Raw genomic sequence first — 23,743 nt, forward strand, 5'->3', positions numbered from 1 at the left:
TTTGTCACTAAACGGCATTGGTCTTTTCCAGTTTGGCAGCTGTATGCACTGGTACAGTACAGCTGTATGCACTGGTACAGTACAGCTGTATGCACTGGTACAGTACAGCTGTATGCACTGGTACAGTACAGCTGTATGCACTGGTACAGTACAGCTGTATGCACTGGTACAGTATAGCTGTATGCACTGGTACAGTACAGCTGTATGCACTGGTACAGTACAACTGTATGCACTGGTACAGTACAGCTGTATGCACTGGTACAGCACTGGTACAGTACAGCTGTATGCACTGGTACAGTACAGCTGTATGCACTGGTACAGTACAGCTGTATGCACTGGTACAGTACAGCTGTATGCACTGGTACAGTATAGAGTATTTATTGATTGATTGATTGATTGATTGATTGTATACAGTACAGAGTATTGGATTGCTTACGGTAAAATCTATTAGGTAGAGCTGATGGGAGGCAAAAGCTGCCCACTGGCTGCGGCTCAGAAACATTATTTTGGGTATTTGACAGTGGAGCCAAGGATTTTTATCGGAATCACAGTGGTAACTAAATTGGACAGGAGATAAGCTGGCTCCTCTCATCACTTATAGATCTACAGAGAGACACCCATTTAAATTCAGACATGTCCTCGGTTCAACTTCACATTCTCCTCTATGGCAGCAAATCACTTATGAACTTCAAACTAGTACTAAAACTGTGGTTGTAGGTGGAGGTGGAGCCGGCTGGGAGGTTTGGAAGCATTTGCAAGGTGGCAAAGGCACAAAGGTTTAACAGTGTGTGTAGTGTTGAGTTGACTGACATGTGGAGTAGCGGGTTTAGTCTCTGTGATGATTTGGCTTACGCACGTCACGGCATTCCCCCAGGGCATCTGGTGCTGCATGTCTGAAGCAGTGGTGAGTGTGTGTGTGGCCCTGAACTCCTCCGCCAAAGCCTTTGGTTCACATTCCTCAGACTGCAGATTAAAGGACCTCAGTCAAGAGAGAGAGATCCGCAATCCAGAGGCGTTTTATTTATCTGAATACCTTCACGGAAGAAAAAATTGAGAAATCACATCCGCCTACTAAATGCAAAACTATGTGCACTATAATCATTCAAAGAAGGCCTATATCACAAAATCACATCATAAAAAGAATAGGCGAATATAAACAAGCAGCATAGCAATTCTCTGCAGTAGAGGCATAATGAGAAGGGATGCAATAGCCAGCAGGATGTATTCTTGCGAGATATTCTTTGCCTTCTTACTTAAAAGTCAACATAATCGATCTGTTTATCCTCTTTGGGGAAAGTAAAAATACAACATATCACACTTTCCAAGATAACAAAAGCCCATTGCCTCGATTCATTGTCCATGCAATGTTTCAGTACATGGAAAAAGATAAATTGACATCACAGCTGCCATGGTACAGGACATGCACCAGTGGTTGTGATAGGGGGGCTACTTAGGTGCCATGACAGATGTCAAATGTGAACAGCAGGAGGGGAAGGAAGACTCATGCAAATCTTAATAGTAGAAAGTCATGTAACCTCTCACTGCGGGATCCCAGACAGTGTCCCATCCCCTCGCTCAAACGTCCGAGTTGATGCTCAGGTTGGCCAACCGCGGGTCAGAGTTGATCTCATACCTGTAATGGTACCCCTCCATGTGGTCCCTGCATGCATCACGGATGTTGTACATCCACCGCTTGATGCCCTTCCTGTTCAGGTAGAGGACCAGCAGGAAGATGACGCCGATCAGGGCCAGCACAAGCCCCAGGAAGACGTACGAAGTCTCCAGCACGCCCTTCATGTCGCCTGAATAGTTGCACTCCAGCTGGGAGCGCTCCAGCTGCAGCAGGGGCTGGTTCCTCAGGCTCTCCGGCTCTGTGCAGGTCAGGTTCAGCGCGTCTGCCACCTGCTCCGTGCTCTTCAGCCACGCCACTAGGTCCTCCATGAAGCAGTCGCAGCGCCAGGGATTCCCGTCTAGGTGAACCTGGAGGTAGAGATGGGATATTGGTATTGGCTGCTGATACTAACCTAATTCACATATCGGACTGATGTGTGGTAAAGTGGCAGGGGTGTTTAATTGTCGGTTTATTGAAATGCTATTTTAATCATTTTGAATGGATTTTGGAAATATCTCATTACTTGTATTCATTGTTGAATTCAATTATTGTGGAATATTATGAACCAGGTAATGCTATGAGATTACCAAACCAAATAGTAGTAGCCAGCTACTATGTAAATGTGGAGGCTGCAGCTCCTTGGGAGAGTTGCCAAGAGCTCTGGTATCGGAATCAATATCGGTAGATATCCAAATTCAGGTATCGGATCGGAACTGGATCGTGCGCGGTGCATCTCTACCTGGAGGCCAGGCGTGAGGCTGAACTCGGCCAGTGTGGCGTTGGGCAGCTCCCTCAGGCTGTTGTCCCTCAGGTCCAGGTCCCGCAGCGACGGCACCTTCAGCGTCCCGTTCTGGAGAGAAATGATGGAGCTGTTCTGCAGGCTGAGGTTGGTGAGCTTGGAGAGGCCCGAGAACAGGCCGTCTGGGAGAACCACAAGGTCATTGTTGGACAGGTCCAAGCTGGTGAGCTGGAGCAGCTTTCCGTCCTGTAAGACGCTCAGCACCGTGTCCACGGAGGAGTAGTTGTGGAAAGACCTGCTGAGGTTGAAGACCTGCAGTTTATTGTCATCAGGGAAAGCTCTAGTACTGAGGTTCTGGATTTTGTTGTTGCTCAAGTCCAGCCGTACCAGGTTTGGCAGGTTGTCAAATACCATTGCATCCAGAGACTCAATCTCATTCCCATTGAGATAGAGATCTGTCAACAGTCCCAGGCTGGTTGGGAAAGACTCTGCACTGATACGAGAGATGTTGTTTCCTGTGACGAACAGGAATTTAGTATTGGCCGGTAATGAATGCGGAATCGTGTTCAAGTCCTGGTTTTGGCATTTCACAGTTTGTGTGGAGCATAAGCATTTGTCCGGACAGCCCTGACAGGACAAAACCACAGCAAGGAGGAACAATACATGCCCCAGATCCAAGTTCGTTGTCCTTTCTCGGATTTCTCCACGTTTACACGCACACAATGTGCTCAACAGGCACATCTTAACTCTTGATTTCTAGAAATCTGACGGAGACCGTGCGTAAAGATTGCTTTGCATCAACCCAACCCAGTCACCGCCTTGTTCTTCCGCACGGAACGAGAGCAACTTTTCCAGCTCTTTCTCCCCCCTTTCTCCTTCTTAAAACTACGTCCACTTCCGACACAAACGCCATAAAATTAGCCCCAAACCATCCTTATCGGTCTACATTTCCATGAGGACAAGTTATCCTCTTCGTGCTTTTGTTTTCCAAATCCGCGGCTATGAATGTCGATATTTTCCCAGTCCCGACGAAACAAACACGTTCGAGTCGGCTTTGAAGACGGTAACAACTTGCTCGATGGTTCCGAAAGAAACAATAATCCTTGTCTCCCAAGGGTGCTGTCCGTGATGTGCGCACTTCGCAACACTCTGTAAAGACGGTGGGAGAGACGAGAGGAATAGTCCAGACACAGTGCCACGGTGCAAAACAGTGGAAGGAGGGACTAAACCATTTTCAGTATTAGGGGGTTGAACAGTATAAACTTTTACAGACTGCGTTTGGTCCACGATGTTTCTAGTTATGGTCATGCTATGCGCTTCTTCTCCTTCTTCTTCTTCTTCTTCTTCTTCTCCTTCATTAACTTTTCCATTGATCTACAAAATAAACATCACACAGCCTCAAGCGCGCATAGCAACCGGTACGCCTAAAATGCATTGGTGTGCGCCAATTGCACTTCAATAGTGTCGATATGAGATTTTGTGGCTGTGGCCCATGGATTAACCAAATTATTGTGATTTCCAAAATAGGGTCCGGGGCCACGCCACCCAAGGGCCCCTGAATCGGGAGTCCATGATGAGGTCAATGAAGAATAGATACATTTCACTGTTATTAATTTGAAGATACTGCGGCATACAATGTTATGTCTCTTCATGTTTCATTCTCCCACTAATACCAGCCTGCAGCAACAGTTATAGCCTACTAAACAATAATAAACCACAAAAATCTTCTCTGATGGGGTTTGTCTTATCACTACATAATCTGTTTGTTTGGGAGACCTTGACAGGGAATTGTCTGGGAGGAGCCCCATGGGTTAACCAGTTTGATCTATAGGCCTATTATACGATTTGACACCCAATCCAATTCTACAACATTACCTATTCAGCCCAAATGCAAATGGAATTTGATAAGCTTTAGTCTCAGCAGGAAAAACACTGCCAGCCACATCATAATGTAGTTTGACAGTCTTTTCCTTTTTAACCTAAATGAATTGAGAAGCAGATACAAAACTGGTGAGGGAAATACATTAATCATTTGAGCCACAGCCAGCTTATGTCACATTATATATTTCCCCTGGGCATAGTATTTGCCATGGATTGCAACGCACTTATCAAACCACAAACAACAATTCCTTTAAAATCCTTATTTGTCCTTGGATGGGATCATTAGACCTTCTAATTCCCACCCCAGAGGTTTGTCAACCCCACAGAGGAAGAACTCTGAATATATAGGGGAGGTGACTGTGAGGATAGCAGCCTCATGGTGATTTGGAATGGGGTTTATTTACTGGCTCAGATATAAATATAAAGAAGATTTAATTACAACTACTGTGGCCCAACTTTGGGCATAGGCCGCAAACCAAGGCTCTCCAGGCATCCCGGTCCTGGGCCAATTTCTCCATCTGTCATGTATGGCCAGTCCTCTTCATCTGCCTCCAGGTGTTTGTTGGTCTGCTTCTTTTACTTTTCCCTTGTGGATTCCAAAAGAGGACATATCTTGAAGGGAGATTTAGTGAAAGTAAAAGTTCAGACAAATTTCTTATAAAGTTAATAAAGGCAGTTGAATTTGAAATGCTATTTTGATGAAGACTATCCACTTTTATCTCACCACGTACAGTCAAGATTTAAAAAAAACTTTATTGAAGGGTTGAGGGTCTAAACAGATGCATATAGGCTACTGATCTGGTCTTTGACATAAAGAGGTTTAGGAGATGCTGATCTTGCCTATATGTAAGGACTTCAAGTTAAAGGGTTGCTTAAAGGCAACTCAGCTCATTTTATTATCTTTTGAATGCAGCTCGGAAGTCAGATTTATTAATTATTTTTGTGTCATTAATTTTCTTGAGCAAATAATTAAATATTTGTAAAATTTGTCAGCATCAAGGATTCTATATATGGAGCACAGACAGTAGTAGGGTAATAGAGTGGACCCTTTATGTCTTTAGGTTTCCACATCTGCCTTTGGAAATGACTTGAGTGTGACCTTGCAAGTCGAAGCATTGTCTGTTGGATTATGCAGGATTATACTGCTGAGAAGCAAAACTCTGGATGGCTTCATGCTTGAATGGAAGTGGTGGTGGTGGTGGTGGTGGTGTGTGTGTGTGTGTGTGTGTGTGTGTGTGTGTGTGTGTGTGTGTGTGTGTGTGGGGGGGGGGGGGGGGGGGGGGGGGGGGGGTGATGAGTACACCCGGTGTACTCATCAATATGTCATTTTTTGAAGCCCATGCAGATCCCAGTGTAACCCTATCTTTACCCCCGCGACGACCCTCTCCTATTCTTAGCTGTTGCCAATGTGACAATCCCCTGAGTAGGCTATATTTTCCAAGGGACCTGAAAGAAACAAAAAAAAATTGTTATGCTGCTATTTATTTAGGAGTAATTAAACATCCCTTTAACAATAATGACACTGGTCATGTAACCGAAGGTATGGTACAGAAGGCACCATACTTTAAGATTAGGTGTAACATCATTACATTATTACAGTATGTGCTAAACAGGCCATTCAGTCTGTGCAAGAAACGGGACAAAGCCCTTTGTCCTGCTCAATGCTCTGAACCCCAGTAACTAGAAATATATTTTTATTACAAGTAACTTGCACCTAAATATAGATACATTATGCATTAGCGCTATTTATACTTTTGTGCATTTTTTTTTATTATTAAAATGTAGGCTACTATAAAACAACATGTTACTCTTAATCCTGACACGAGGGACAAATGTAGCTCTGTATAAATCAAAAGAACTGTTTTCAATAATAGATCCTAAAATTGTCATTATATTTGATATTTCACCAGGGAATAGTAACATGATTTTCCAATGTTTCACAATATGGTACTGTCTTGTCTCTTCCTTCTTTCATCTCATCTCCCTGCTTCTCCTTAATTAAATTGCATGAAGATTTTTTAATAGGCTACTTTTTTTTTTAAACTAAGACAATGATTTTCTTTATAATCTTTAAGCACATAATTCGAGACAAATAAAATTATATACGACTGTAGACTGACAACATTTTGCACACCACTGATCTAAATTTAAAATGAAAAATTGCAACACAGCACAGCAAAGCGCAAAATGACGAGTACCCAATAGGAGATTAGAATGTATATGCATTCAACCAATCAGAAGTCTGCATATTCCCAAGCTTCCCTCCTCCGAGGTCTTTCCGGTCCTTCCTACCTACCTGCAGGACTTCAAGCAACTGTCAACATTTCCATCTGTGAAACAGCCAAAGGCGTCTCCTATTTACAATAATGCCAGAGTGGATATCAGCCGTTTTTGTCAGCTCCATGTCTTCTTCTTTCTTCATCTAGCGGAAGGTGAGGAATGTTCTGAAATCTTTGCAACGACGTTCATTTTCCAAAGCGAGATAGCTGAATATCAGCGAATGCTAGCTATAGCGATGATGTCAGAGTTAGTTAACAGAGTTAGCTTAGCTGTCGTTATCGTTATCGTTAACGTTGCATCTAGGTGCACATTTTCTGACATGCCAGTTCCTTCAACGTTAGTTGTTTAACGTCAACGTTAGACAGCTGCAGAATTAGAAAATGCATAGCAAATAATGCTTGGTGTCTGCCTTGCTTGGCAGCTGCTGTCAAACCTTAGTCCAGGTTGTGCACAGCTTGCTACCAAGTTACGCTATATGGGACATATAGCGTTAATATGATGTTAAATGTTAAATTTCAACAAGGGAATTATGCTTCGCTTGGTCACAGTTCACCAGTTCTGTAATTTAGAGCCCAACGAAGGTCCCGGAAATGGATGGCGATTTGCAGAGGGTAAAACAAGCTCTTTGCTAGCTAATTAGCATGTTACATAATGCTGTTGGGCCAACATTTACTCAGATCCTGGAACCAAGAATTGCGTACCTGCACCGTAAAACCCAATATAATATTATGTACTGTACTGTAGACTGTATGCAAAGTCCAAACTGTTATTTTTGCAGTTAATTACAAGCAAAACCCAAGGAATATGTCTGGCTGTCAAACAAATGCCAACTCAGCTGATCTGACTGTGCAGATGAATCGTTGGTCTGGAAATAGGTAAATCTGCTGTGCAGCTCTGACCTTTGCCCTTGCAGTAGTGGCCATGGCAACTTTATCTTGCAAGGCAGAGCAGTGTCCATGTTGTGTGTAGGCTGTTGTTTTTCATTAATAATGCTGTAATTTTCTTCCTCAGGTGCACCATACAATTATGGAGTTTTGAAAAGGGAGCAGGGAGTTTTGGGGGGAAAGGCGGCCTTTCCCCTCAAGTTGGATGGTTGGACTACTGGATGGGAATGTCAGATGGTTGTTGAAATTGTAGCTTTTTTTGTACATTTAAAAACTAGTAAGAGGAGACACTATTTTTGGAAACACTGAAAAGTATATTTGTACAATTTTGTATAAAACACATTGGATTTAGTATTGATTGAATTCTCAATGTCATTGTATACTGCAAGCACCTTAGGTTGTGTGGTATTGTTGGTCGAAATGGTGGACTGAAACTAGTCAGTAGGTTCTGGGGTTGCTAGGGTGCGGTGGAACCTCAACACAAGCACAATTCTAGCACCCCAAAAGATCTCGACCTTAAATACGGTATGTATATACAGTAACAGTATACAGTATATATTATTTTCTTTATATTCTTCTTCTTCGAGAGCAGCTCTGTTACGATACCCATTATCATTTGAAAGCCAAGCTTGAGTGGTGCGATAGTGTTCAGGTTTGTTACTTTGTATTGCGTTGTCGTTGTTGCTGTTGTTGTTGTGGGCAGTCAGGAGGGCAGGGTGGGACTTGTGTAGTAGCAGAGGGAGGTGGGTTCACTTGTGAGGCCAGGGCAGAGGACAGAATGAGTCTCGCAACACCGGACTGCACACCCAAATGCCGCTCGCCGCAGCACGCAGGCCAGGTGGTGGCGGCGCTGACGGGTGGCTCCGAGGGCCAGCTGCGGGCTTTCTTGGCCGTGCACTGCCACAATGCAGCCACCCTGAGGGACGCCTTCGGTCGCACGGCCCTGCACCTCGCAGCCTCGCTGGGCAAGAAGGCCCTGCTGGAGTGGCTGCTGGACAGTAAGAGTGCTGACATGACGGTGAAGGATAAGGAATCCGGCTGGACCGCTGTGCACCGCAGCACCTTCTATGGGCAAATCCACTGCCTCATGGCACTGGTCAAGGTGCGTATCCACGGTGGATCATAACAAAGAGGAGTCTGATGATTCAATATCTCTAAATCATCAACACATTTTCAAGTGCTACCCATGTTCTACAGGGTTTTTCCTGCATAGACCTGCTTAGACACCTGGGGGCGGCTGTAGCTCAGGAGGTAGAGCGGGTCGTCCACTAATCGCTTTGGATAAAAGAGGTCGGTGGTTCGATTCCCGGCTCCTCCAGTCTGCATGTCAAAGTGTCCTTGGGCAAGACACTGAACCCCAAATTGCTCCCGTTGGTGTGCCAGCACCCTGCGTGGTAACCTGCCGCCATCGGTGTGTGAATGGGTGAATGTACGGTACCTACTGACTGTAAAGCGCTTTGGATAAATGCAGGCCATTTACCATTTAGACACACCTCCGTCAAATTTCGTGCCACTTCCAGTTCCAGCTCGTGACAAAACTCTTGACAGGTGTTTTCATGGAAAACACTATTTTCTGACAAGCGTTGCACTGTGAGGATTTCTGTCATTTGTAATTTCGGCATTATGCTGATGTGTTGACAATTTAATGTTAAATATTCTTTAATAAAGGTATTTGTTTAAGAAAGCAGCCTTCTGAGTACCTTCGCATAGTCATATCAGTGCACAATGCACATAGAAAACGTCTTTTCATTCCAACTAAAAATAAATAAATAACTCTGCCGCCTATTGGTCATCTGTGAAATTTTCCCCACTAAAATCGGGCTCTAGTGCCACCTCCGCCTCATTTTAAGCCAGGAAAAACCCTGTTCTAGGGTGATTAGGCGCAATGTTGCATCCAATTATGGTCTTCATCGGGCATACTAATAACATTTAACAGTCCGGACTAACCTGATTAGTCGTATATTATACAGTATAATTAAGCAATAATATAATTTATAATCAGTAATCTGTGGTGCTGCAAGAGGAATATATAAAATGACTCCTCATGTCTTGGTAAATGAACACTTAGCATTAGTCTTGACCTCGTGCTTAGCCTTTGCCCAAGTGGATTAAAGCATTAAGAATAAGGCCCTATGTTTGACTGAGTTGTTTCTTGTCATTGTGTCAGCATGGCGGACTCCTCTCCACCCAGGACAAGGAAGGGCTCTCTGTCCTGGACTTGATCATGAAGGACAGACCAGCACATGTTGTCTTTAAAAACACCGGTAAGAAAAGAAGTTATGTCAGCTACTGTCTTCTGCACTTAAATGGATGATGATGTACCTCAATTAGGCTGACAAAACTGATACGTTTTTGGTTTTGCCAATCAAGAGTCACTTGGCATATTTTGTCATGGTTTCTCAGTCTGCTAATGGACATGTCTTGTACTTGTGACTGCAGTGCATGGGATTCAATTCTGCCTGCACTCAGTCACATCTAGCCAATTTCTCCTCTCTTTTTACAGTACATCTGTCATTTTATTTCCAACAATGCCAAGTACATTTACAGATAAAATAATTTACTTTGGTGTTTGGTGCTGCATTGTTAAAGGTGTGAGCTGCAGACAGGAAGAAAGTGTTCTTGTAGCGTGAGGTCTTAAGGACACTTGAGGAGGGTGTACTGCCCACTCGGACTGAAAAGCACTCTCCGTTCAGACGCAAAAAAACAAAAACAAAAAACCCCTTAATGGTTTCTGTCAAGCTCCTGGTGGAGGTAATATTGTGGCAGTGCTTGTAATTGTGTTTTCTTGTTTTCTTCATCTTCACAGACCCAACTGAAGTGTACACTTGGGGCAACAATACTAATTTCAGTCTCGGGCATGGTAACCAGGAGAGCAGACAGCACCCTGAGCTCGTAGATGTGTTTTCCAGGACTGAAGTTTGCATCAAGCAGGTAAGCTAACAACAACACTGTGGTTGTCTCAACTGTCGAGGGAGCAGGTAGGCTAACAACACACTGTTGTTGTGTCAACTGTCCAGGGAGCAAAGCAGGTGTTTGTTTGTTTTGACACCGTCCTGTCAGGGTGACGACATAGGGCTTCCCCACCTTATACATCCCACTCTCTTGTGTCTCCCTCACACCAGTTAGTAATGACCTCACACTCTGCATGCAGCAGTGCACGTTAGAAAGAAAAAAAAGGCAATCCACTTGGGTCCTCTGGATAAACCACGTCACCTGGGTCAACCTGCAAAACACTCCTTCCCCAGAGTCCTCTTTATTTACTGAGCCTCTCTTCAGGGTCAATTGACATTTGTAAAAGATAAAAAAAAATGTTTTTCTCCTATAAGCATAGGCACTGTTTTTAAATAGTGGCTCTGGCTCATACTTTGTCTTTCTCCTTCCACAGCTGTGGAAATATTGGCTTAGATATTGCTTGAGAGGTGCACACATTGTACGTTTGATGAATGAGGATGTTGGTACTAATACGGCCATGGTACATGTAATATGAGACATTATATTGTTATGCATATTAAACCAGAGGCATTATTCTTCTGTGGCAATGGGTTTGGGAGGATGGTTATTAGAAATAGGAGGCCATCAGTAATGTCATTGGAGTGAGTCAGTTAGAGGGCAGCAGAGTTGGCGTGTCAGGCCTGGGCTTATTGGGTTTGTCTTCTCCTTTAGAAGCTAATTTGTGACTTTGTGGAGCCCGTCTCTGCATGGTTAAACCCACACTGCCAGGGTGTGCCTGTGCCAGCCAGGCTACAATTTCATGGCACTTGTCATGTGGATGCTCAGTGTGTGATTAATATAGCTGCTGGCACCAATACCATTGCCTGTGTGTGTGTGTGTGTGTGTGTGTGTGTGTGTGTGTGTGTGTGTGTGTGTGTGTGTGTGTGTGTGTGTGTGTGTGTGTGTACACAACATCAGACGCTAGTTATATTAGATTAGGTCGGTGATGCAAAATGACTGTTGGATATGTTGTCATTTCAACCTATTTGTGAAGTGTGGGGTATGTAAGTAGTTTTGTGGCGAGGAATTTGTCCTAGTAAAATGGGAAAATAATTCTGCACACTGCAAATAAAAGGCTAGGTATGAGGTAGAAATGATGTATCTGGGCTACATTTCACAATATACTGTTTCCGTAAGAAAGCCTATGCTCAGGGTGTTTGTCTGACCTGTGTGACCTGTGTAAGAAAGCCTATGCTCAGGGTGTTTGGCTGACCTGTGTGACCTGTAAGAAAGCCTATGCTCAGGGTGTTTGTCTGACCTGTGTGACCTGTAAGAAAGCCTATGCTCAGGGTGTTTGGCTGACCTGTGTGACCTGTAAGAAAGCCTATGCTCAGGGTGTTTGTCTGACCTGTGTGACCTGTAAGAAAGCCTATGCTCAGGGTGTTTGGCTGACCTCTGACCTGTGTGACCTGTAAGAAAGCCTATGCTCAGGGTGTTTGGCTGACCTGTGTGACCTGTAAGAAAGCCTATGCTCAGGGTGTTTGGCTGACCTGTGTGACCTGTAAGAAAGCCTATGCTCAGGGTGTTTGGCTGACCTGTGTGACCTGTAAGAAAGCCTATGCTCAGGGTGTTTGGCTGACCTCTGACCTGTGTGACCTGTAAGAAAGCCTATGCTCAGGGTGTTTGGCTGACCTGTGTGACCTGTAAGAAAGCCTATGCTCAGGGTGTTTGGCTGACCTCTGACCTGTGTGACCTGTAAGAAAGCCTATGCTCAGGGTTAGGGATGTCCCGATCCGATCACGTGATCGGAGATCGGGGCCGATCACGTGATTTTTAGAAGATCGGAATCGGGGGGAAAAGATCGGGAGTAAAAAAAAAAAAAAAAAAAAAAAATTATTCAACAAACATGACCATGTTCACATCTTAAACTCATCCTGAGGCCTTAGTTTTGGTTTTAAATTACATATCATCATTCATTTATTTAGTGTCGCACAGAGCAGAAGAATTTACCAAAACAAACGCATTTCCTGATTTACATTGTTATTGCACTATTCTGCACATCATTTGTTTTAGTTTACATGGTTATTTTGTGGTGCACCACTGATAAGCTTTATTTTATTTTGTTTTAAATTTTGAATCCATGTTGGATATAATGAATACTGTTAAATAAAAAAGCCATATCCATGTTGGATATAATGGATAGTTAGTTGGATACTGTTAAATAAAAAAACAATCTTAAGGGTCAACTTGATTGCAGTTTTTTCTTTTCTTTTTTCTTAATGAATTGCCGAAAGATCGGATCGGGAAAAATCGGTATCGGCAGATACTCAAAATCACATGATCGGGATCGGATCGGGAGCAAAAAAAATGTGATCGGGACATCCCTACTCAGGGTGTTTGTCTGACCTGTGTGACCTGTAAGAAAGCCTATGCTCAGGGTGTTTGGCTGACCTGTGTGACCTGTAAGAAAGCCTATGCTCAGGGTGTTTGGCTGACCTCTGACCTGTGTGACATGTTGTGTAGAGAGTAGTAATTTCATAATGCTTAGCGGGGGACAGATGGATCCCATTTCATGAGCACACAATGACCCAGAGGCTCCACACAGCCTTTTGTCTTCCCAACCCAATCCAGCAGGTGATGGGGGTTAAATATTAATTCCAGAATGACATGTTTTAATTAAATGAAACAGGCTGGTATGTATGTGTGTTGATGTCTCCATCAATGTGATACTCCAGGGCTTGAGGGGAGTGATGTATTAGTAATGATGTTTGTGCCGTGGCCTTTATTGGAACTATGTTTTACTATCAGTACAAGAGGGCTTGGCCAGGGACATGGAAAGAGATGCATCGCAGCCTCTGTTATGAGGTCAAGGTTACGATGCCAGGAGTCTTTCTCAGCATCTCAAGTTGTATTTTTCCCTCAGAATAGTTGGGAACTCAACAATACTCCCTGACCTCACAAAGCACAAAGAAATGCATGAATTCAAGCAAAAAAACAAAAGCAACAACAACAAAAGTAACAAAAAATGATAAATGTATAAACATCGCCCTCTCCCTGCAGGTGGTCCTGTGTAAGTTCCACTCTGTGTTCCTGTCTCAGAAGGGCCAGGTGTTCACTTGTGGACACGGGCAGGGAGGACGACTCGGCCATGGGGACGAACAGACTTATCTGGTGAGTCTTCTTGTTTCTTCTTCTTCTTCTTCTTCTTCTTCTTCTTCTTCTTCTTCTTCTTCTTCTTCTTCTTCTTCTTCTTCTTCTTCTTCTTCTTCTTCTTCTTCTTCTTCTTCTTCTTCTTCTTCTTCTTCTTCTTCTTCTTCTTCTTCTTCTTCACCACAATTCTGGGAGAATTACTGTAAAATTTCAGATTCATTTATTAACTCATTGAGTGCCAATGACGTCTAAAGATGTCAATTCAAATAGTAACGTAGAGTGCCAATGACGTCTAAAGACGTCAATTGCGTTTTTTGACGGTGGGACGTGGATCAAAGCCTGATGCATCTCCTCTATAAGTATGGGGGATTTTGAAGGTGTAGAAGTTATTTTACGGACCCATTAGGTGGCGACAGTGCTCTCCGGATTAGAGAAAGATGAGAAAAAAGAGTAGAAGAAGCCGTGTGGGGAAACGGAAATGCTGTAACGTTAGCTGTGCCTGTGAACAGCAGCCAATCTGCTGCCACAATTGAGCCCCTCCGTCTCCGCTGCGATAGCCCATCCACACGATTAGTTGCCAGAAAAGGAGCACCCGACACCAGCGTCTTTCTGAAAAGCCAAATCATTCTCAGCTGGAAGCGCTGGGAGCCGGCAAACAAAAACGGCAGAACGATGTGAAATTAGAGCTGGGTGTAGCGCACTTTGAAACGTGCAGAGCAAACGTGCAGCAGAGAGCCACCAGAGACACTCCCACGGAGGAGTTTGCAGTTGAGGGGGGTGGGGCACGCAGGGCACCATACAACACGTACCGACCCAGACAGCAGGCTCGATGGACAGATTGGCAAAACACAAGCTAGAATATCTGATGCCCACCAGCAGTAAATCAAGACCAGCAAGAAGGCCAGCGCTGCTGGTTGCAGCTAAAAAATATAATTTTGCCATCAAAATTCCTTTGTTTTCGCTCTTTTATTGAAGGGAATTATTTTTGAGGTGTCACTACATCAGAAAATATTAGCTTCAGAGTCAGTGATGTATGTGCTTGAAATGCTTCATTTCACAAAAGGCTCATTATCTCAGCTTCTAATTTGAAACGTCTGTTTTTGCTGAAATCAACCTATCTTCTCCGGCTGATAACTAAAGAACGGAAAATTATATCAATAAACTTTTTTTTGCTGATGATACAAGATAGTCTCATCGTTCTTTGGGCGTGTTCGGTGTTTACATAGTAATATCACACAATATTCTGTGGGCCTCGAGAAATCACTGAAAACGCTCTGAAAGGGCTGGCACTGGGAGCATCCGTTTTCCAAAAGTGGCTGGCACTCAATGAGTTAAGGACTGCACAACAAAGTCGGCAGAATTTGCTTTCGGTACAGCATATTATAGCACAATAGCTACTGTGTCAGCAGAAAAAACATGGGAAGTACAGATATGAAAACAATACACAGACAGTACAGGTAGCACATAAAGACAAATACAGGACACATTCAACATGAACAGAAATTATGGAAGCATAATTTAATGATACTGAATATCTGCAAAAATGATTGCCATCAGCCACTTCAGTCCAAGTTGAATTAAAACCTCCTTCTCACTATTCTCCCAGGTTCCTCGGATGGTGGAGGGTTTGATGTCCCACCACTGCTCCCAGGTGGCAGCAGCCAAAGACCACACGGTGGTGCTGACGGAGGAGGGCTACGTCTACACCTTTGGCCTCAACACCTTCCACCAGCTGGGCCTCGCTCCTCCACCCGCCTCCGCACATGTCCCTAAACAGGTAAGGGAGTGTGGAGAATAACTGGGACAAGGTCAGCCATGGTTAATAGCCAGAGAGATTCGGAGAATTGCAGTTCACATTTTGCAGTACATTAGTTCTGTGTCCAGACCTTAGAGAATAATTTTCTACATTGAGACTAGTCTAGGAACCCTTATTACTATATAGCTGCAGTATCCCTGTCCTGTGTCCTATGCAGGTGTTCTCCAAGGCTCTGAGAGGGAGGACTGTGATTGGAGTGGCAGCAGGAAGGTTCCACACAGTGCTGTGGACCAGGGAGGCTGTCTACACAATGGGACTCAATGGAGGGCAGCTGGGTAAGTTACAACATTCAAATGTCAACACCCTTTTCATGTACACATATTCATCATGTTTTTCATAGAGGCAGCAACTGCTATCAAGTTTCACCTATTGAGCACTTTAGACGACAATAGTCATATTCCATTGATCCATTTGAGTGACCCTGAGGCCTGTTGCAGATGTCTTAGCATCAGTTTTTGAAGGCTGATATGGACACAGATATTTTTGGATTGATCTTCCTATGCTTTGTGCTGATATTTTGTGCCAGTAATAGTACTCATTATTCCCCTCATAATTTCTTGGCAATCTCACGCACGCACGGCACGCACACACCCACACACACACACACACACACACACACACACACACACACACACACACACACACACACACACACACACACACACACACACACACACATTACTGAACAATTAAATGATTATCTACCTTATTTTTGAATGCCCCACTGTATAATAATTATGGGTACAAGGTCCGGTTTAACGTGACTTGATTGTTGCAGCTTGCCATTTCCTTTGTTATACTCTTTGGCTGCGAATTATAAACCGGAAACCGGAGTACGTTATAAATATAGTCACGTTATCCACCTTATTTTTGAATGCCCCACTGTAAAAAATAATTGTGCGTACAAGGTCCGGTTTAACGTGACTATTGCTGCAGCTTGCCATTTCCTAAAGTATTCTACTTGATTTGAAAAGATGGCTGCCTACACTCAGTCTCTTGTACCCTGGCTGAATTGAACATAACTTGGTCAATAAGTATGTAACATACAAAATAAAACAACCCGTAATATCTTAATTTTATGTAGAATGCAGAGGACATGTAACTGTTTAGTTAAACTTGCATTCCAGGAATATTGTGCTCTTAAGATGACTTTAGTGGCTCGAGTCTGTTTTGTCCTGGAACCCACACGCTTTGCGGTGGTGGTTTTAGCGTAACCTATGTGCGTTTTAGCGTAACTTATGTGGGATTCGAGGCGTAACCTATGTGGGGTTTGGCGTAACCTATGTGCGATTCGAAATAACGTATCCGAGATAGAAAACGTTATGAATAGCCACGTTATAAACAACAAACTAACGCCGGTGATCCGTATGGAAACTGTGTTACTCGAAATGGTTAATATTGGCCACAGCAGGTGATTACCCATGAATGCACTGCGCTCTTAAAGGGATATTTATCGACGAGATTTTTGCCAAGCTGGACCTGGTTAGTGATTTGCTCCGTTCGCCCAGACGGGTGTCAAGCTGTCAGCAACAAGGCTGGGAGGATCACACCGGAAGAAGCACCCATCAGCAGATCAGGCAAAAATGGCCGCCAAAAATAAGGTGGATAAAGAACTAACCAACACTGGGGGTCCGTATGGAAACAGTGTTACTTGAAATGTTAAATAAAAGTTAAATCAATTTGGTCATTCAGTGGCGTTTTACTGCCATGTAAAGTAACTAACGCTAGCCGCTAGCATTAGCCACAGTAGCCGACTACCCATAATGCATTATGTTATCCCAGCACCCGAACGACATTCCCTGCATTTATCCCATTTTCATCCCCCATTAGTGCTAATTTAATTTATTTATCCTGGTTGCTACTCCACCCTCTGCCGATCTGGGGAGAGCCGAAACTGGCTCCATGCTTCCTCCGAGACATGGGCAGTTAGCCAGCCGCTTCTTTTCACCTGACAGAGGAAGCTTCACCGGTAGGACATAGCACGTGGGAGGTTCACGCTATTCAAACCAGTTCCCCTCCCTCTGAACAGGCGCCCTTAACGACCAGAGGAGGAACCACATTAGCAACCAGGATATTGCATGTTTTGGTGAAGGGGGTTCCTATATGAAGGAAACCCCCGGGAGGCACGGGGAGAACATGCAAACTCCACACAGAAAGGCCCTTTTGACGACCCCACCCGGGCGGTGGGCACTCGAGGACATGCGGACGGGCACGCATTCCTTCAGCGTTCACAGCGTCCCAGGTGGGAATCGAACCCAGGACCTTCGAGCTGTGAGGCGACAGCGCTTACCACTGCACCACCGTACCCCCCCGAACGACATTTAATGCATAAAATAAAGCTGAAAACGAAAACCAGATTTCTAAATAGCCTAAATTATTTATCGTTATTTGATAAACTGAGCACACATATCTAAATGGTTACTTTGACCGGCTACATTTTTTTCTAAACTTATAAAAGTGACATATTCCCTTACAGCTGTAGAGCAGAATGGTTCTGCTGTAAAACCCTCATAGAATTTTTTTTCTGTCAAGTTAAAACCGTCTATTACACCAGAAGAAGCACCCATAGGCATCATGGCAGCTACAAATAAGGTGGATAAGTTCAAAGAAAATAAAATTGCATTGAAGGTTTTACAGACTGGCATATCTGATTTTAATCACACAAGAATTATAAAGTAATTTCTATGGCCCCCCATCTGAAATAAAACAATAATAATACAGTAGTATGTTATGGTAAAAATATAGGATCAGTTAAAGACCAGCTTTGGTCGGGGAGGGAGTTTGGGAAGAACCTCTGGGTCTTTAGTCAAAGGCCAATACTGTATACTGTTATATCGGTCTAACTCTACTCTACTGCTTGTTAACTTCCAGGTTACCTGCTGGACCCCAATGGGGAAAAGTGTGTGACGGCGCCCCGGCAGGTATCAGCTCTGCACCACAAGGATATCACCATCGCCATGGCTGCAGCTAGTAACGGGGCAACCGTGGTTGTGACTGAGAAGGGGGACGTCTACCTGTTGGCAAACTACCAGTGCAAGAAGCTGGCTTCAAGGTGAATAGGACAGGAGACTTAAATATGTCATTACACTGCAAAAATCCAACTAGTTTGATATTCAATCTTGGCATCATATTTTCTTAAAACAAGTGGGGGGGGAAATCTGCCTGTGGGGTGAAATAATTCTGTTCGTCTGCTAGTACTTGTTTTGCAGGATCTTTTTTGAAACCAGGCAGAATAGGGAAGACCAGATCAGTTAACAGATGGAGCAATTGAAACAATGGTCAACCAAGGTCAATCCCTTTTTTCCCTCACAGGCAACTGAACATCAAGAAGGTCCTGGTCAGTGGAGGTAGCCTGGACCACCGTGTGGATCTGCAGGTCCTGAACGAGGGAGCAGGAGAAAAGGTGGCCATCTTGGCCCTGGATGAAGCTGGGAGGGTAAGTACTGTATGGTCAGCAAAGATAGGACAAATGGCTTTTTCCACTCCAGCGAGAAATGTCACTTCTAAATCATTGATGGTCCTCAAAGTGGTGTCCAGGTACCTTGAGGTGCTTCCAAGGGGTCCCCCAACAAAATGAGGAATCGTTTAAGTTGACTATTGTTGCAGTTAGTAGGTATTAGCACAGTGAGAGAATTTATAACATCGCTATTTCAGTCACAAGCCCCTTTCACACAGAGATCCCGCAATATTGGTGTAAAGGGGTTTAAAGAGGATCTGCCATTAGTTCCCATCTGCCCTTTCACACCGAACCAAGCAGCCCAGCAATATGTCCGCCCCAGAGTGTGCTTTTGATAGCCTCCACCCCTCCCGGATTGAAATGAGGCGTGAACCATGGATGCTGAGTTTCCGTTATTATAATTAATCAAAGTCCTACAAATTAAAATCATGCTGGTCACCAAGTCCGGTGAAAATAATCCCATCGCAGCACAGTTTGAGTTGTAGCCTATTGAAATAGGCTCAAATTACATTTCCACCCAGCTCCTCCTATTCAATCAATCAATCAAACCTTTATTGTTATTGCGGCATACCGCTCTTCTGACTGGCTCGAAACTGGTGAAAAGTCCGCGATGATGGGGTCGCGCTTATACCGGAAAACAACTTTCACACATGAAGGCATTAGACCGCTTTCCGGTCATTTAGCGGTAAAAAGCGCATGTGGGAAAACGGCTATAGATAGATAGATAGATAGAGTGAGCATGTGCATGCTTGTGAACATTATTTCTTAGCACATCAATTATTGTAAACTCAGCATAAATGAATGACATGAAAATATTTATAAAACAAATTGTATTTTAAATTGGAAATATTACTTTTCCCAGGTTTCTCATGACCATATGAACCCTGAAATTAGTTTGGTTGTACTTGTACTGTTCAGTAACTTGCAAAATAGTCTTAAAAACCAATATGAAAAAGAATCGTGGTAAGATCGTGGATCATGATCCTCCCTGAAAAAATCGTGATATGATATTTTTGCCATATCGCCCAGCCCTATTTTGGTGTACTGTATACATGTAAGGCATTTCCTGTAACAACCTAAGTATATGCAGCTACTTTCCTTTGGTTTTCCACCAAGTAAACCCTGGCCTGAACATTGAACAGCTTGAGTTTGTGCATTTTTATGCCTCTGCCGGCGATAGCCAGGCCGGAGGCATTATGGATCCGGGTTGTCCGTCCGTCCGTATGTCCGTACGGACGTACGTCCATCCGTCCGATGTTTGTCAACGCGATATCTGAGGAACACCTTGACGGAATTTCATCAAATTTGCCTCAAACATCGACTTAGACTCAAGGATGATCTGATTAGATTTTGGTGGTCAAAGGTCAAGGTCACTGTGCCCTCTCGAACGCCATTTTCAAGCTTGTTAACGCGGTATCTCAGGAATGCCTTGATGGAATTTCATCAAATTTGCCTCAAACATTGACTTGGACTCAAGCATGAACTGATTAGATTTTGGTGGTCAAAGTTCAAGGTTACTGTGACATCACGACCGCTCGTTTCATGCTCGTTAATGTGAGATCTCAGCAATGCCTTGACGGAATTTCTTCCAATTTGCCTCAAATGGCGATTTGGACTCAAGAATTAACCAATGGCGGAGGCATTGATCCGCGGTGCGGTCGTTCTAGTTACTGATGCCCCCTGGTGGTCACAATCTCTAACAACTTACATTGTATACAGTCCTATCATTCACCAAAAACAACTAGGAACCAATCCGAGGAGTGTAGGAACCAATCCATTTAAGATAAGATAAACTTTATTGTCCCCAAGGGAAATTTGTCGTAGGCCAAAAGTGCCGCACACATCCACAATCACAATGCAGTTCCAGTACGAAACAGGGAAGGGAACACAAATGACAACAAAAATAACAACAGTGACAATATAAAATAATATGGGTCCCCTACATGATTGATTACCCAGGAGAAACGGTTTGGGCATCACTCGACAGAGCAAGTATAAGACAAGATGAGAGATGGCTTATCGCCGTCCTCAACATAAAGTGCACCTAGTGTTGATCGGGCTGCTCTAAACCTAGATATTGCACAGTACAGTACATTACAGGAAAAATGCACAAGTAATGGGTAATAAACAGAAGTGGGACTTCACCCCACCTACTGTAAGTGTGGATTCCCTCAACTCTCTGGTGCAGAGCTACCACCTACTGGACGGGGCAAGTTGTGTAGTTTGTTCAGCAATGCCACTGAAGTTGGGAGAAAGGAGAGTTTAAAGCGGTCCATTCTGGTCCATATCGCCCAAATCAAGACAACCGTTACACAAATGTCAGTTACACACAACAGTGGGATTACAAAATGGGCCTGCCTGGTAAACAAATGTGCATGGCTGGTACAATTTCAAATGGGCCAGCCGCTTTGGCTGACAACAGGCTCATCAACGCTTTATCGCGCTGGCCATATGCCTGGTTCCGACCTAGCCTTGTTTACTTTGACTTATGCCTTTCTTGCTGTGTGAGGTGGTGTCCCCTGTAACTTTTTTTTACGAATGAGCTGAGCTTCGATCCGTCTTCCCATGGGTACCGCTTCAGACAGACGTCGATTCGGGGCTATGACCACCTCCACTGGCGGAACGAAAGGCGTAACAAAATTATCCACCACTCTGCATTTGTGACTTTCACACAGGAGGCGAGGCTTAATAATCCTACAACAATCATGGCTTTCACAGGCTGTGTGAAAGGGGCTAGAGTGATACTTTCCCCATTGTTATCGCCCCACCTCCAGACAGTATACAGTTATACATGTACTGTATAAGTCCAAGTCATATCAAATGGAAGAAGTCCTCTAGGTCCTAGGATACAGTTCCATGAAACTGGGGTCCATGGTCTAATGCAGGGGTGCCCAATACGTCGATCGCGATCGACCGGTCGATCGCGAAGGTAGTGTGGTAGATCGCATGGCATTGAGGGGTATTTTTTTTTTTTTTTTTTTTTTATAATAAAATAAAATATAATGGAAGTACATGCATTTGTTTATTTTAATTATGGATCATAATACAATGCAATTGTATTGTAAAGTGAGAAAAAATAAATCATGTATTGGGGGAAAAAGTGATGCATCGATTTAAGATGCATCGATAATCGTAATCGAATCGAATCGTAGCCCTCTGAATCGTAATCGAATCTAATCATGTGGCCAGTGAAGATTCACAGCCCTAATGTCAAGTGGTTGTGGGACAACGAGAAAGTGTTGTGAGGTTAGTTACTGCAGGCTGGAAACGATGTGTGTGCGTTTGCGATGTTGAAACTGGACTGGTAGATCTCGGGAGGCTGGCTACTTGAAAAGTAGATCTTGGGTCAAAAAAGTTTGGGCACCCCTGGTCTAATGCTTCTATATTTTGGGGGTTCTTTACATGAAAATGGTTTTGAACTCTTATCATAAATTATATTATTGTATAGACTAAATCAAATGTGGTTGTCACTCTCTCACTCTCAGGTGTTCTGCTGGCGTTCCTCAGGCAGTTCGGTGAGACAGTGTCGCTGGGCGTACAGCCGTCAGGTTTTTATGTCGGACATCGCTCTTAGCAAGAACAACATGCTGTTTGTGACTCAGGACGGGGAGGGCTTCAGTGGCATGTGGGCCGGAGAATATAAGAAGTACGAAGAGAAGAAAGGTGAGCAATGTAGGATACTGGTGTCTTACAGTGGTGAATTAATGAGTGTTTATTGATGTTTTGAATGATTGGCACTTGTATTGAACTGTTGCTTCATTGTGACTGATAATGAACTTTGCACAGCTCTTTTTCAAAATGGAATTTATAAAAATTAAATAAAAAAACTGAAAGAACTAAGATCAATCAAAATACATTAGAGCAAGTAAAAGTGAAAAGGAATAAGAATAGAGGATATAAACAATATAATGGTAAAAAAAAATCACATAAACTCAGGTCAAGATGAAACCGATTCTGCTTCTGATTCAAACTCTTGTCATGTTACAGATGGTAGTGTGGAGGTTTGCGGCCATTCAGATGCTGGAGCAGTATACGAGCGAATCCGCCTGGAGAAACTTCCCTACGTCCACAGAGCCGTCGGCGTCACCATGGACTCCAAAGGGCGAAATTTTGGAGTTCTTCAGTCTGATCCCAAAACAAGGTAGAAACAGTCTCTGATGAAGCACAGAGATTCAGGACTTTTCGACATCTGTCCTGTTAATCACTAATCAAATCGCCTCCAATGACATTTATAATGTTTTTACATTGGTGAAAAAGAGATTGGTAGCAGCCTCTTGGCATTTATTTTCAGTATGCTTTGTGGAATGACCTTTCTCATCCTTTAGTCTAGTATTGAGTCTTACTCAGTTTTGATCAACACACCACTGCCATCCACAAACGCAGCCAGCAAAGACTCTCTGCCGTACGCAAACTAACAGCACTGTCACTATTGTATAAAAGCATCATCCAACCCATCCTACTCCAGTGTTTCCCATACATAGGGGAATTTATGGCGCACCGCCACAACGGGATTTTGACCGCCACAACAAGATGTTGACAGTTTTTTTTACCCCCTCTCACAACTCCACATTGGTCCGCTGTCTGTCTCTCTCTCTCACCACCACGGTGTCCGCCTGTTGCTAATTCTCTGTTCTGTTATTTCCATCAGTCTTTTGTGTTGCTGCCTTCGGCTCTGGTGAAATAAAATCTCCGATCTCCTTGCTCAGCCTTAACATGACGTGTTTCAATTGTTTTGAGAGAGAAAAAGTCCGCTGCTCGGGGAAGCCCTTGTACTTGCGTGTAACGTCGGCTCCGCTAGGCCGGAGGCGGGCGTTTAGTGAAGCCGCGGTCTTGCCTGGGGGGAGGCCGCCGGGCTAGTGGCTCCCCTTCTCCCCGTAGCGTAACTCCCGTGTCTAACCATGTTAATGACCGCTAATATCAGCCAGCCACCGTTCACTAACGTTACACATCAAAGGGCATCAAAACAAGCCTGAAACTCCGACTTAACCATAGC

At 43.9% G+C, this 23,743-nt stretch overlaps 2 protein-coding genes across 3 annotated transcripts in view; one reads left to right on the forward strand and one right to left on the reverse strand.

Moving 5' to 3' along the window:
- Positions 1–360: 360 nt before the first annotated feature.
- On the reverse strand, positions 361–3,447 carry tpbg (trophoblast glycoprotein). Its single transcript, XM_083647183.1, has 2 exons — positions 2,352–3,447; positions 361–1,980 (listed from the first exon to the last, which is right to left on the reverse strand). The coding sequence occupies exons 1-2, from the start codon at positions 3,090–3,092 to the stop codon at positions 1,576–1,578; spliced, it is 1,146 nt and encodes a 381-aa protein (XP_083503309.1). The 5' UTR covers positions 3,093–3,447; the 3' UTR covers positions 361–1,575.
- Positions 3,448–6,529: 3,082 nt separating this feature from the next.
- ibtk (inhibitor of Bruton agammaglobulinemia tyrosine kinase) overlaps positions 6,530–23,743 on the forward strand; it is a 68,412-nt gene continuing 51,198 nt past the window's right edge. The window contains exons 1-11 of one of the 2 annotated variants that reach the window (XM_083646339.1): positions 6,530–6,664; positions 7,524–8,498; positions 9,564–9,660; positions 10,203–10,327; positions 13,388–13,498; positions 15,084–15,254; positions 15,451–15,568; positions 18,165–18,345; positions 18,606–18,729; positions 22,236–22,413; positions 22,738–22,891. In XM_083646339.1, coding sequence (XP_083502465.1) covers positions 8,175–8,498; positions 9,564–9,660; positions 10,203–10,327; positions 13,388–13,498; positions 15,084–15,254; positions 15,451–15,568; positions 18,165–18,345; positions 18,606–18,729; positions 22,236–22,413; positions 22,738–22,891 — 1,583 coding nt within the window. In that variant the 5' untranslated portion in view covers positions 6,530–6,664; positions 7,524–8,174. The remainder of the gene's footprint in view (positions 6,665–7,523; positions 8,499–9,563; positions 9,661–10,202; positions 10,328–13,387; positions 13,499–15,083; positions 15,255–15,450; positions 15,569–18,164; positions 18,346–18,605; positions 18,730–22,235; positions 22,414–22,737; positions 22,892–23,743) is intronic. The other variant, XM_083646340.1, reaches the window with a different exon arrangement.

This window comes from Poromitra crassiceps (assembly GCF_964638095.1).
Source record: "Poromitra crassiceps genome assembly, chromosome: 1".
Classification (NCBI taxonomy): Eukaryota; Metazoa; Chordata; class Actinopteri; order Beryciformes; family Melamphaidae; genus Poromitra; species Poromitra crassiceps.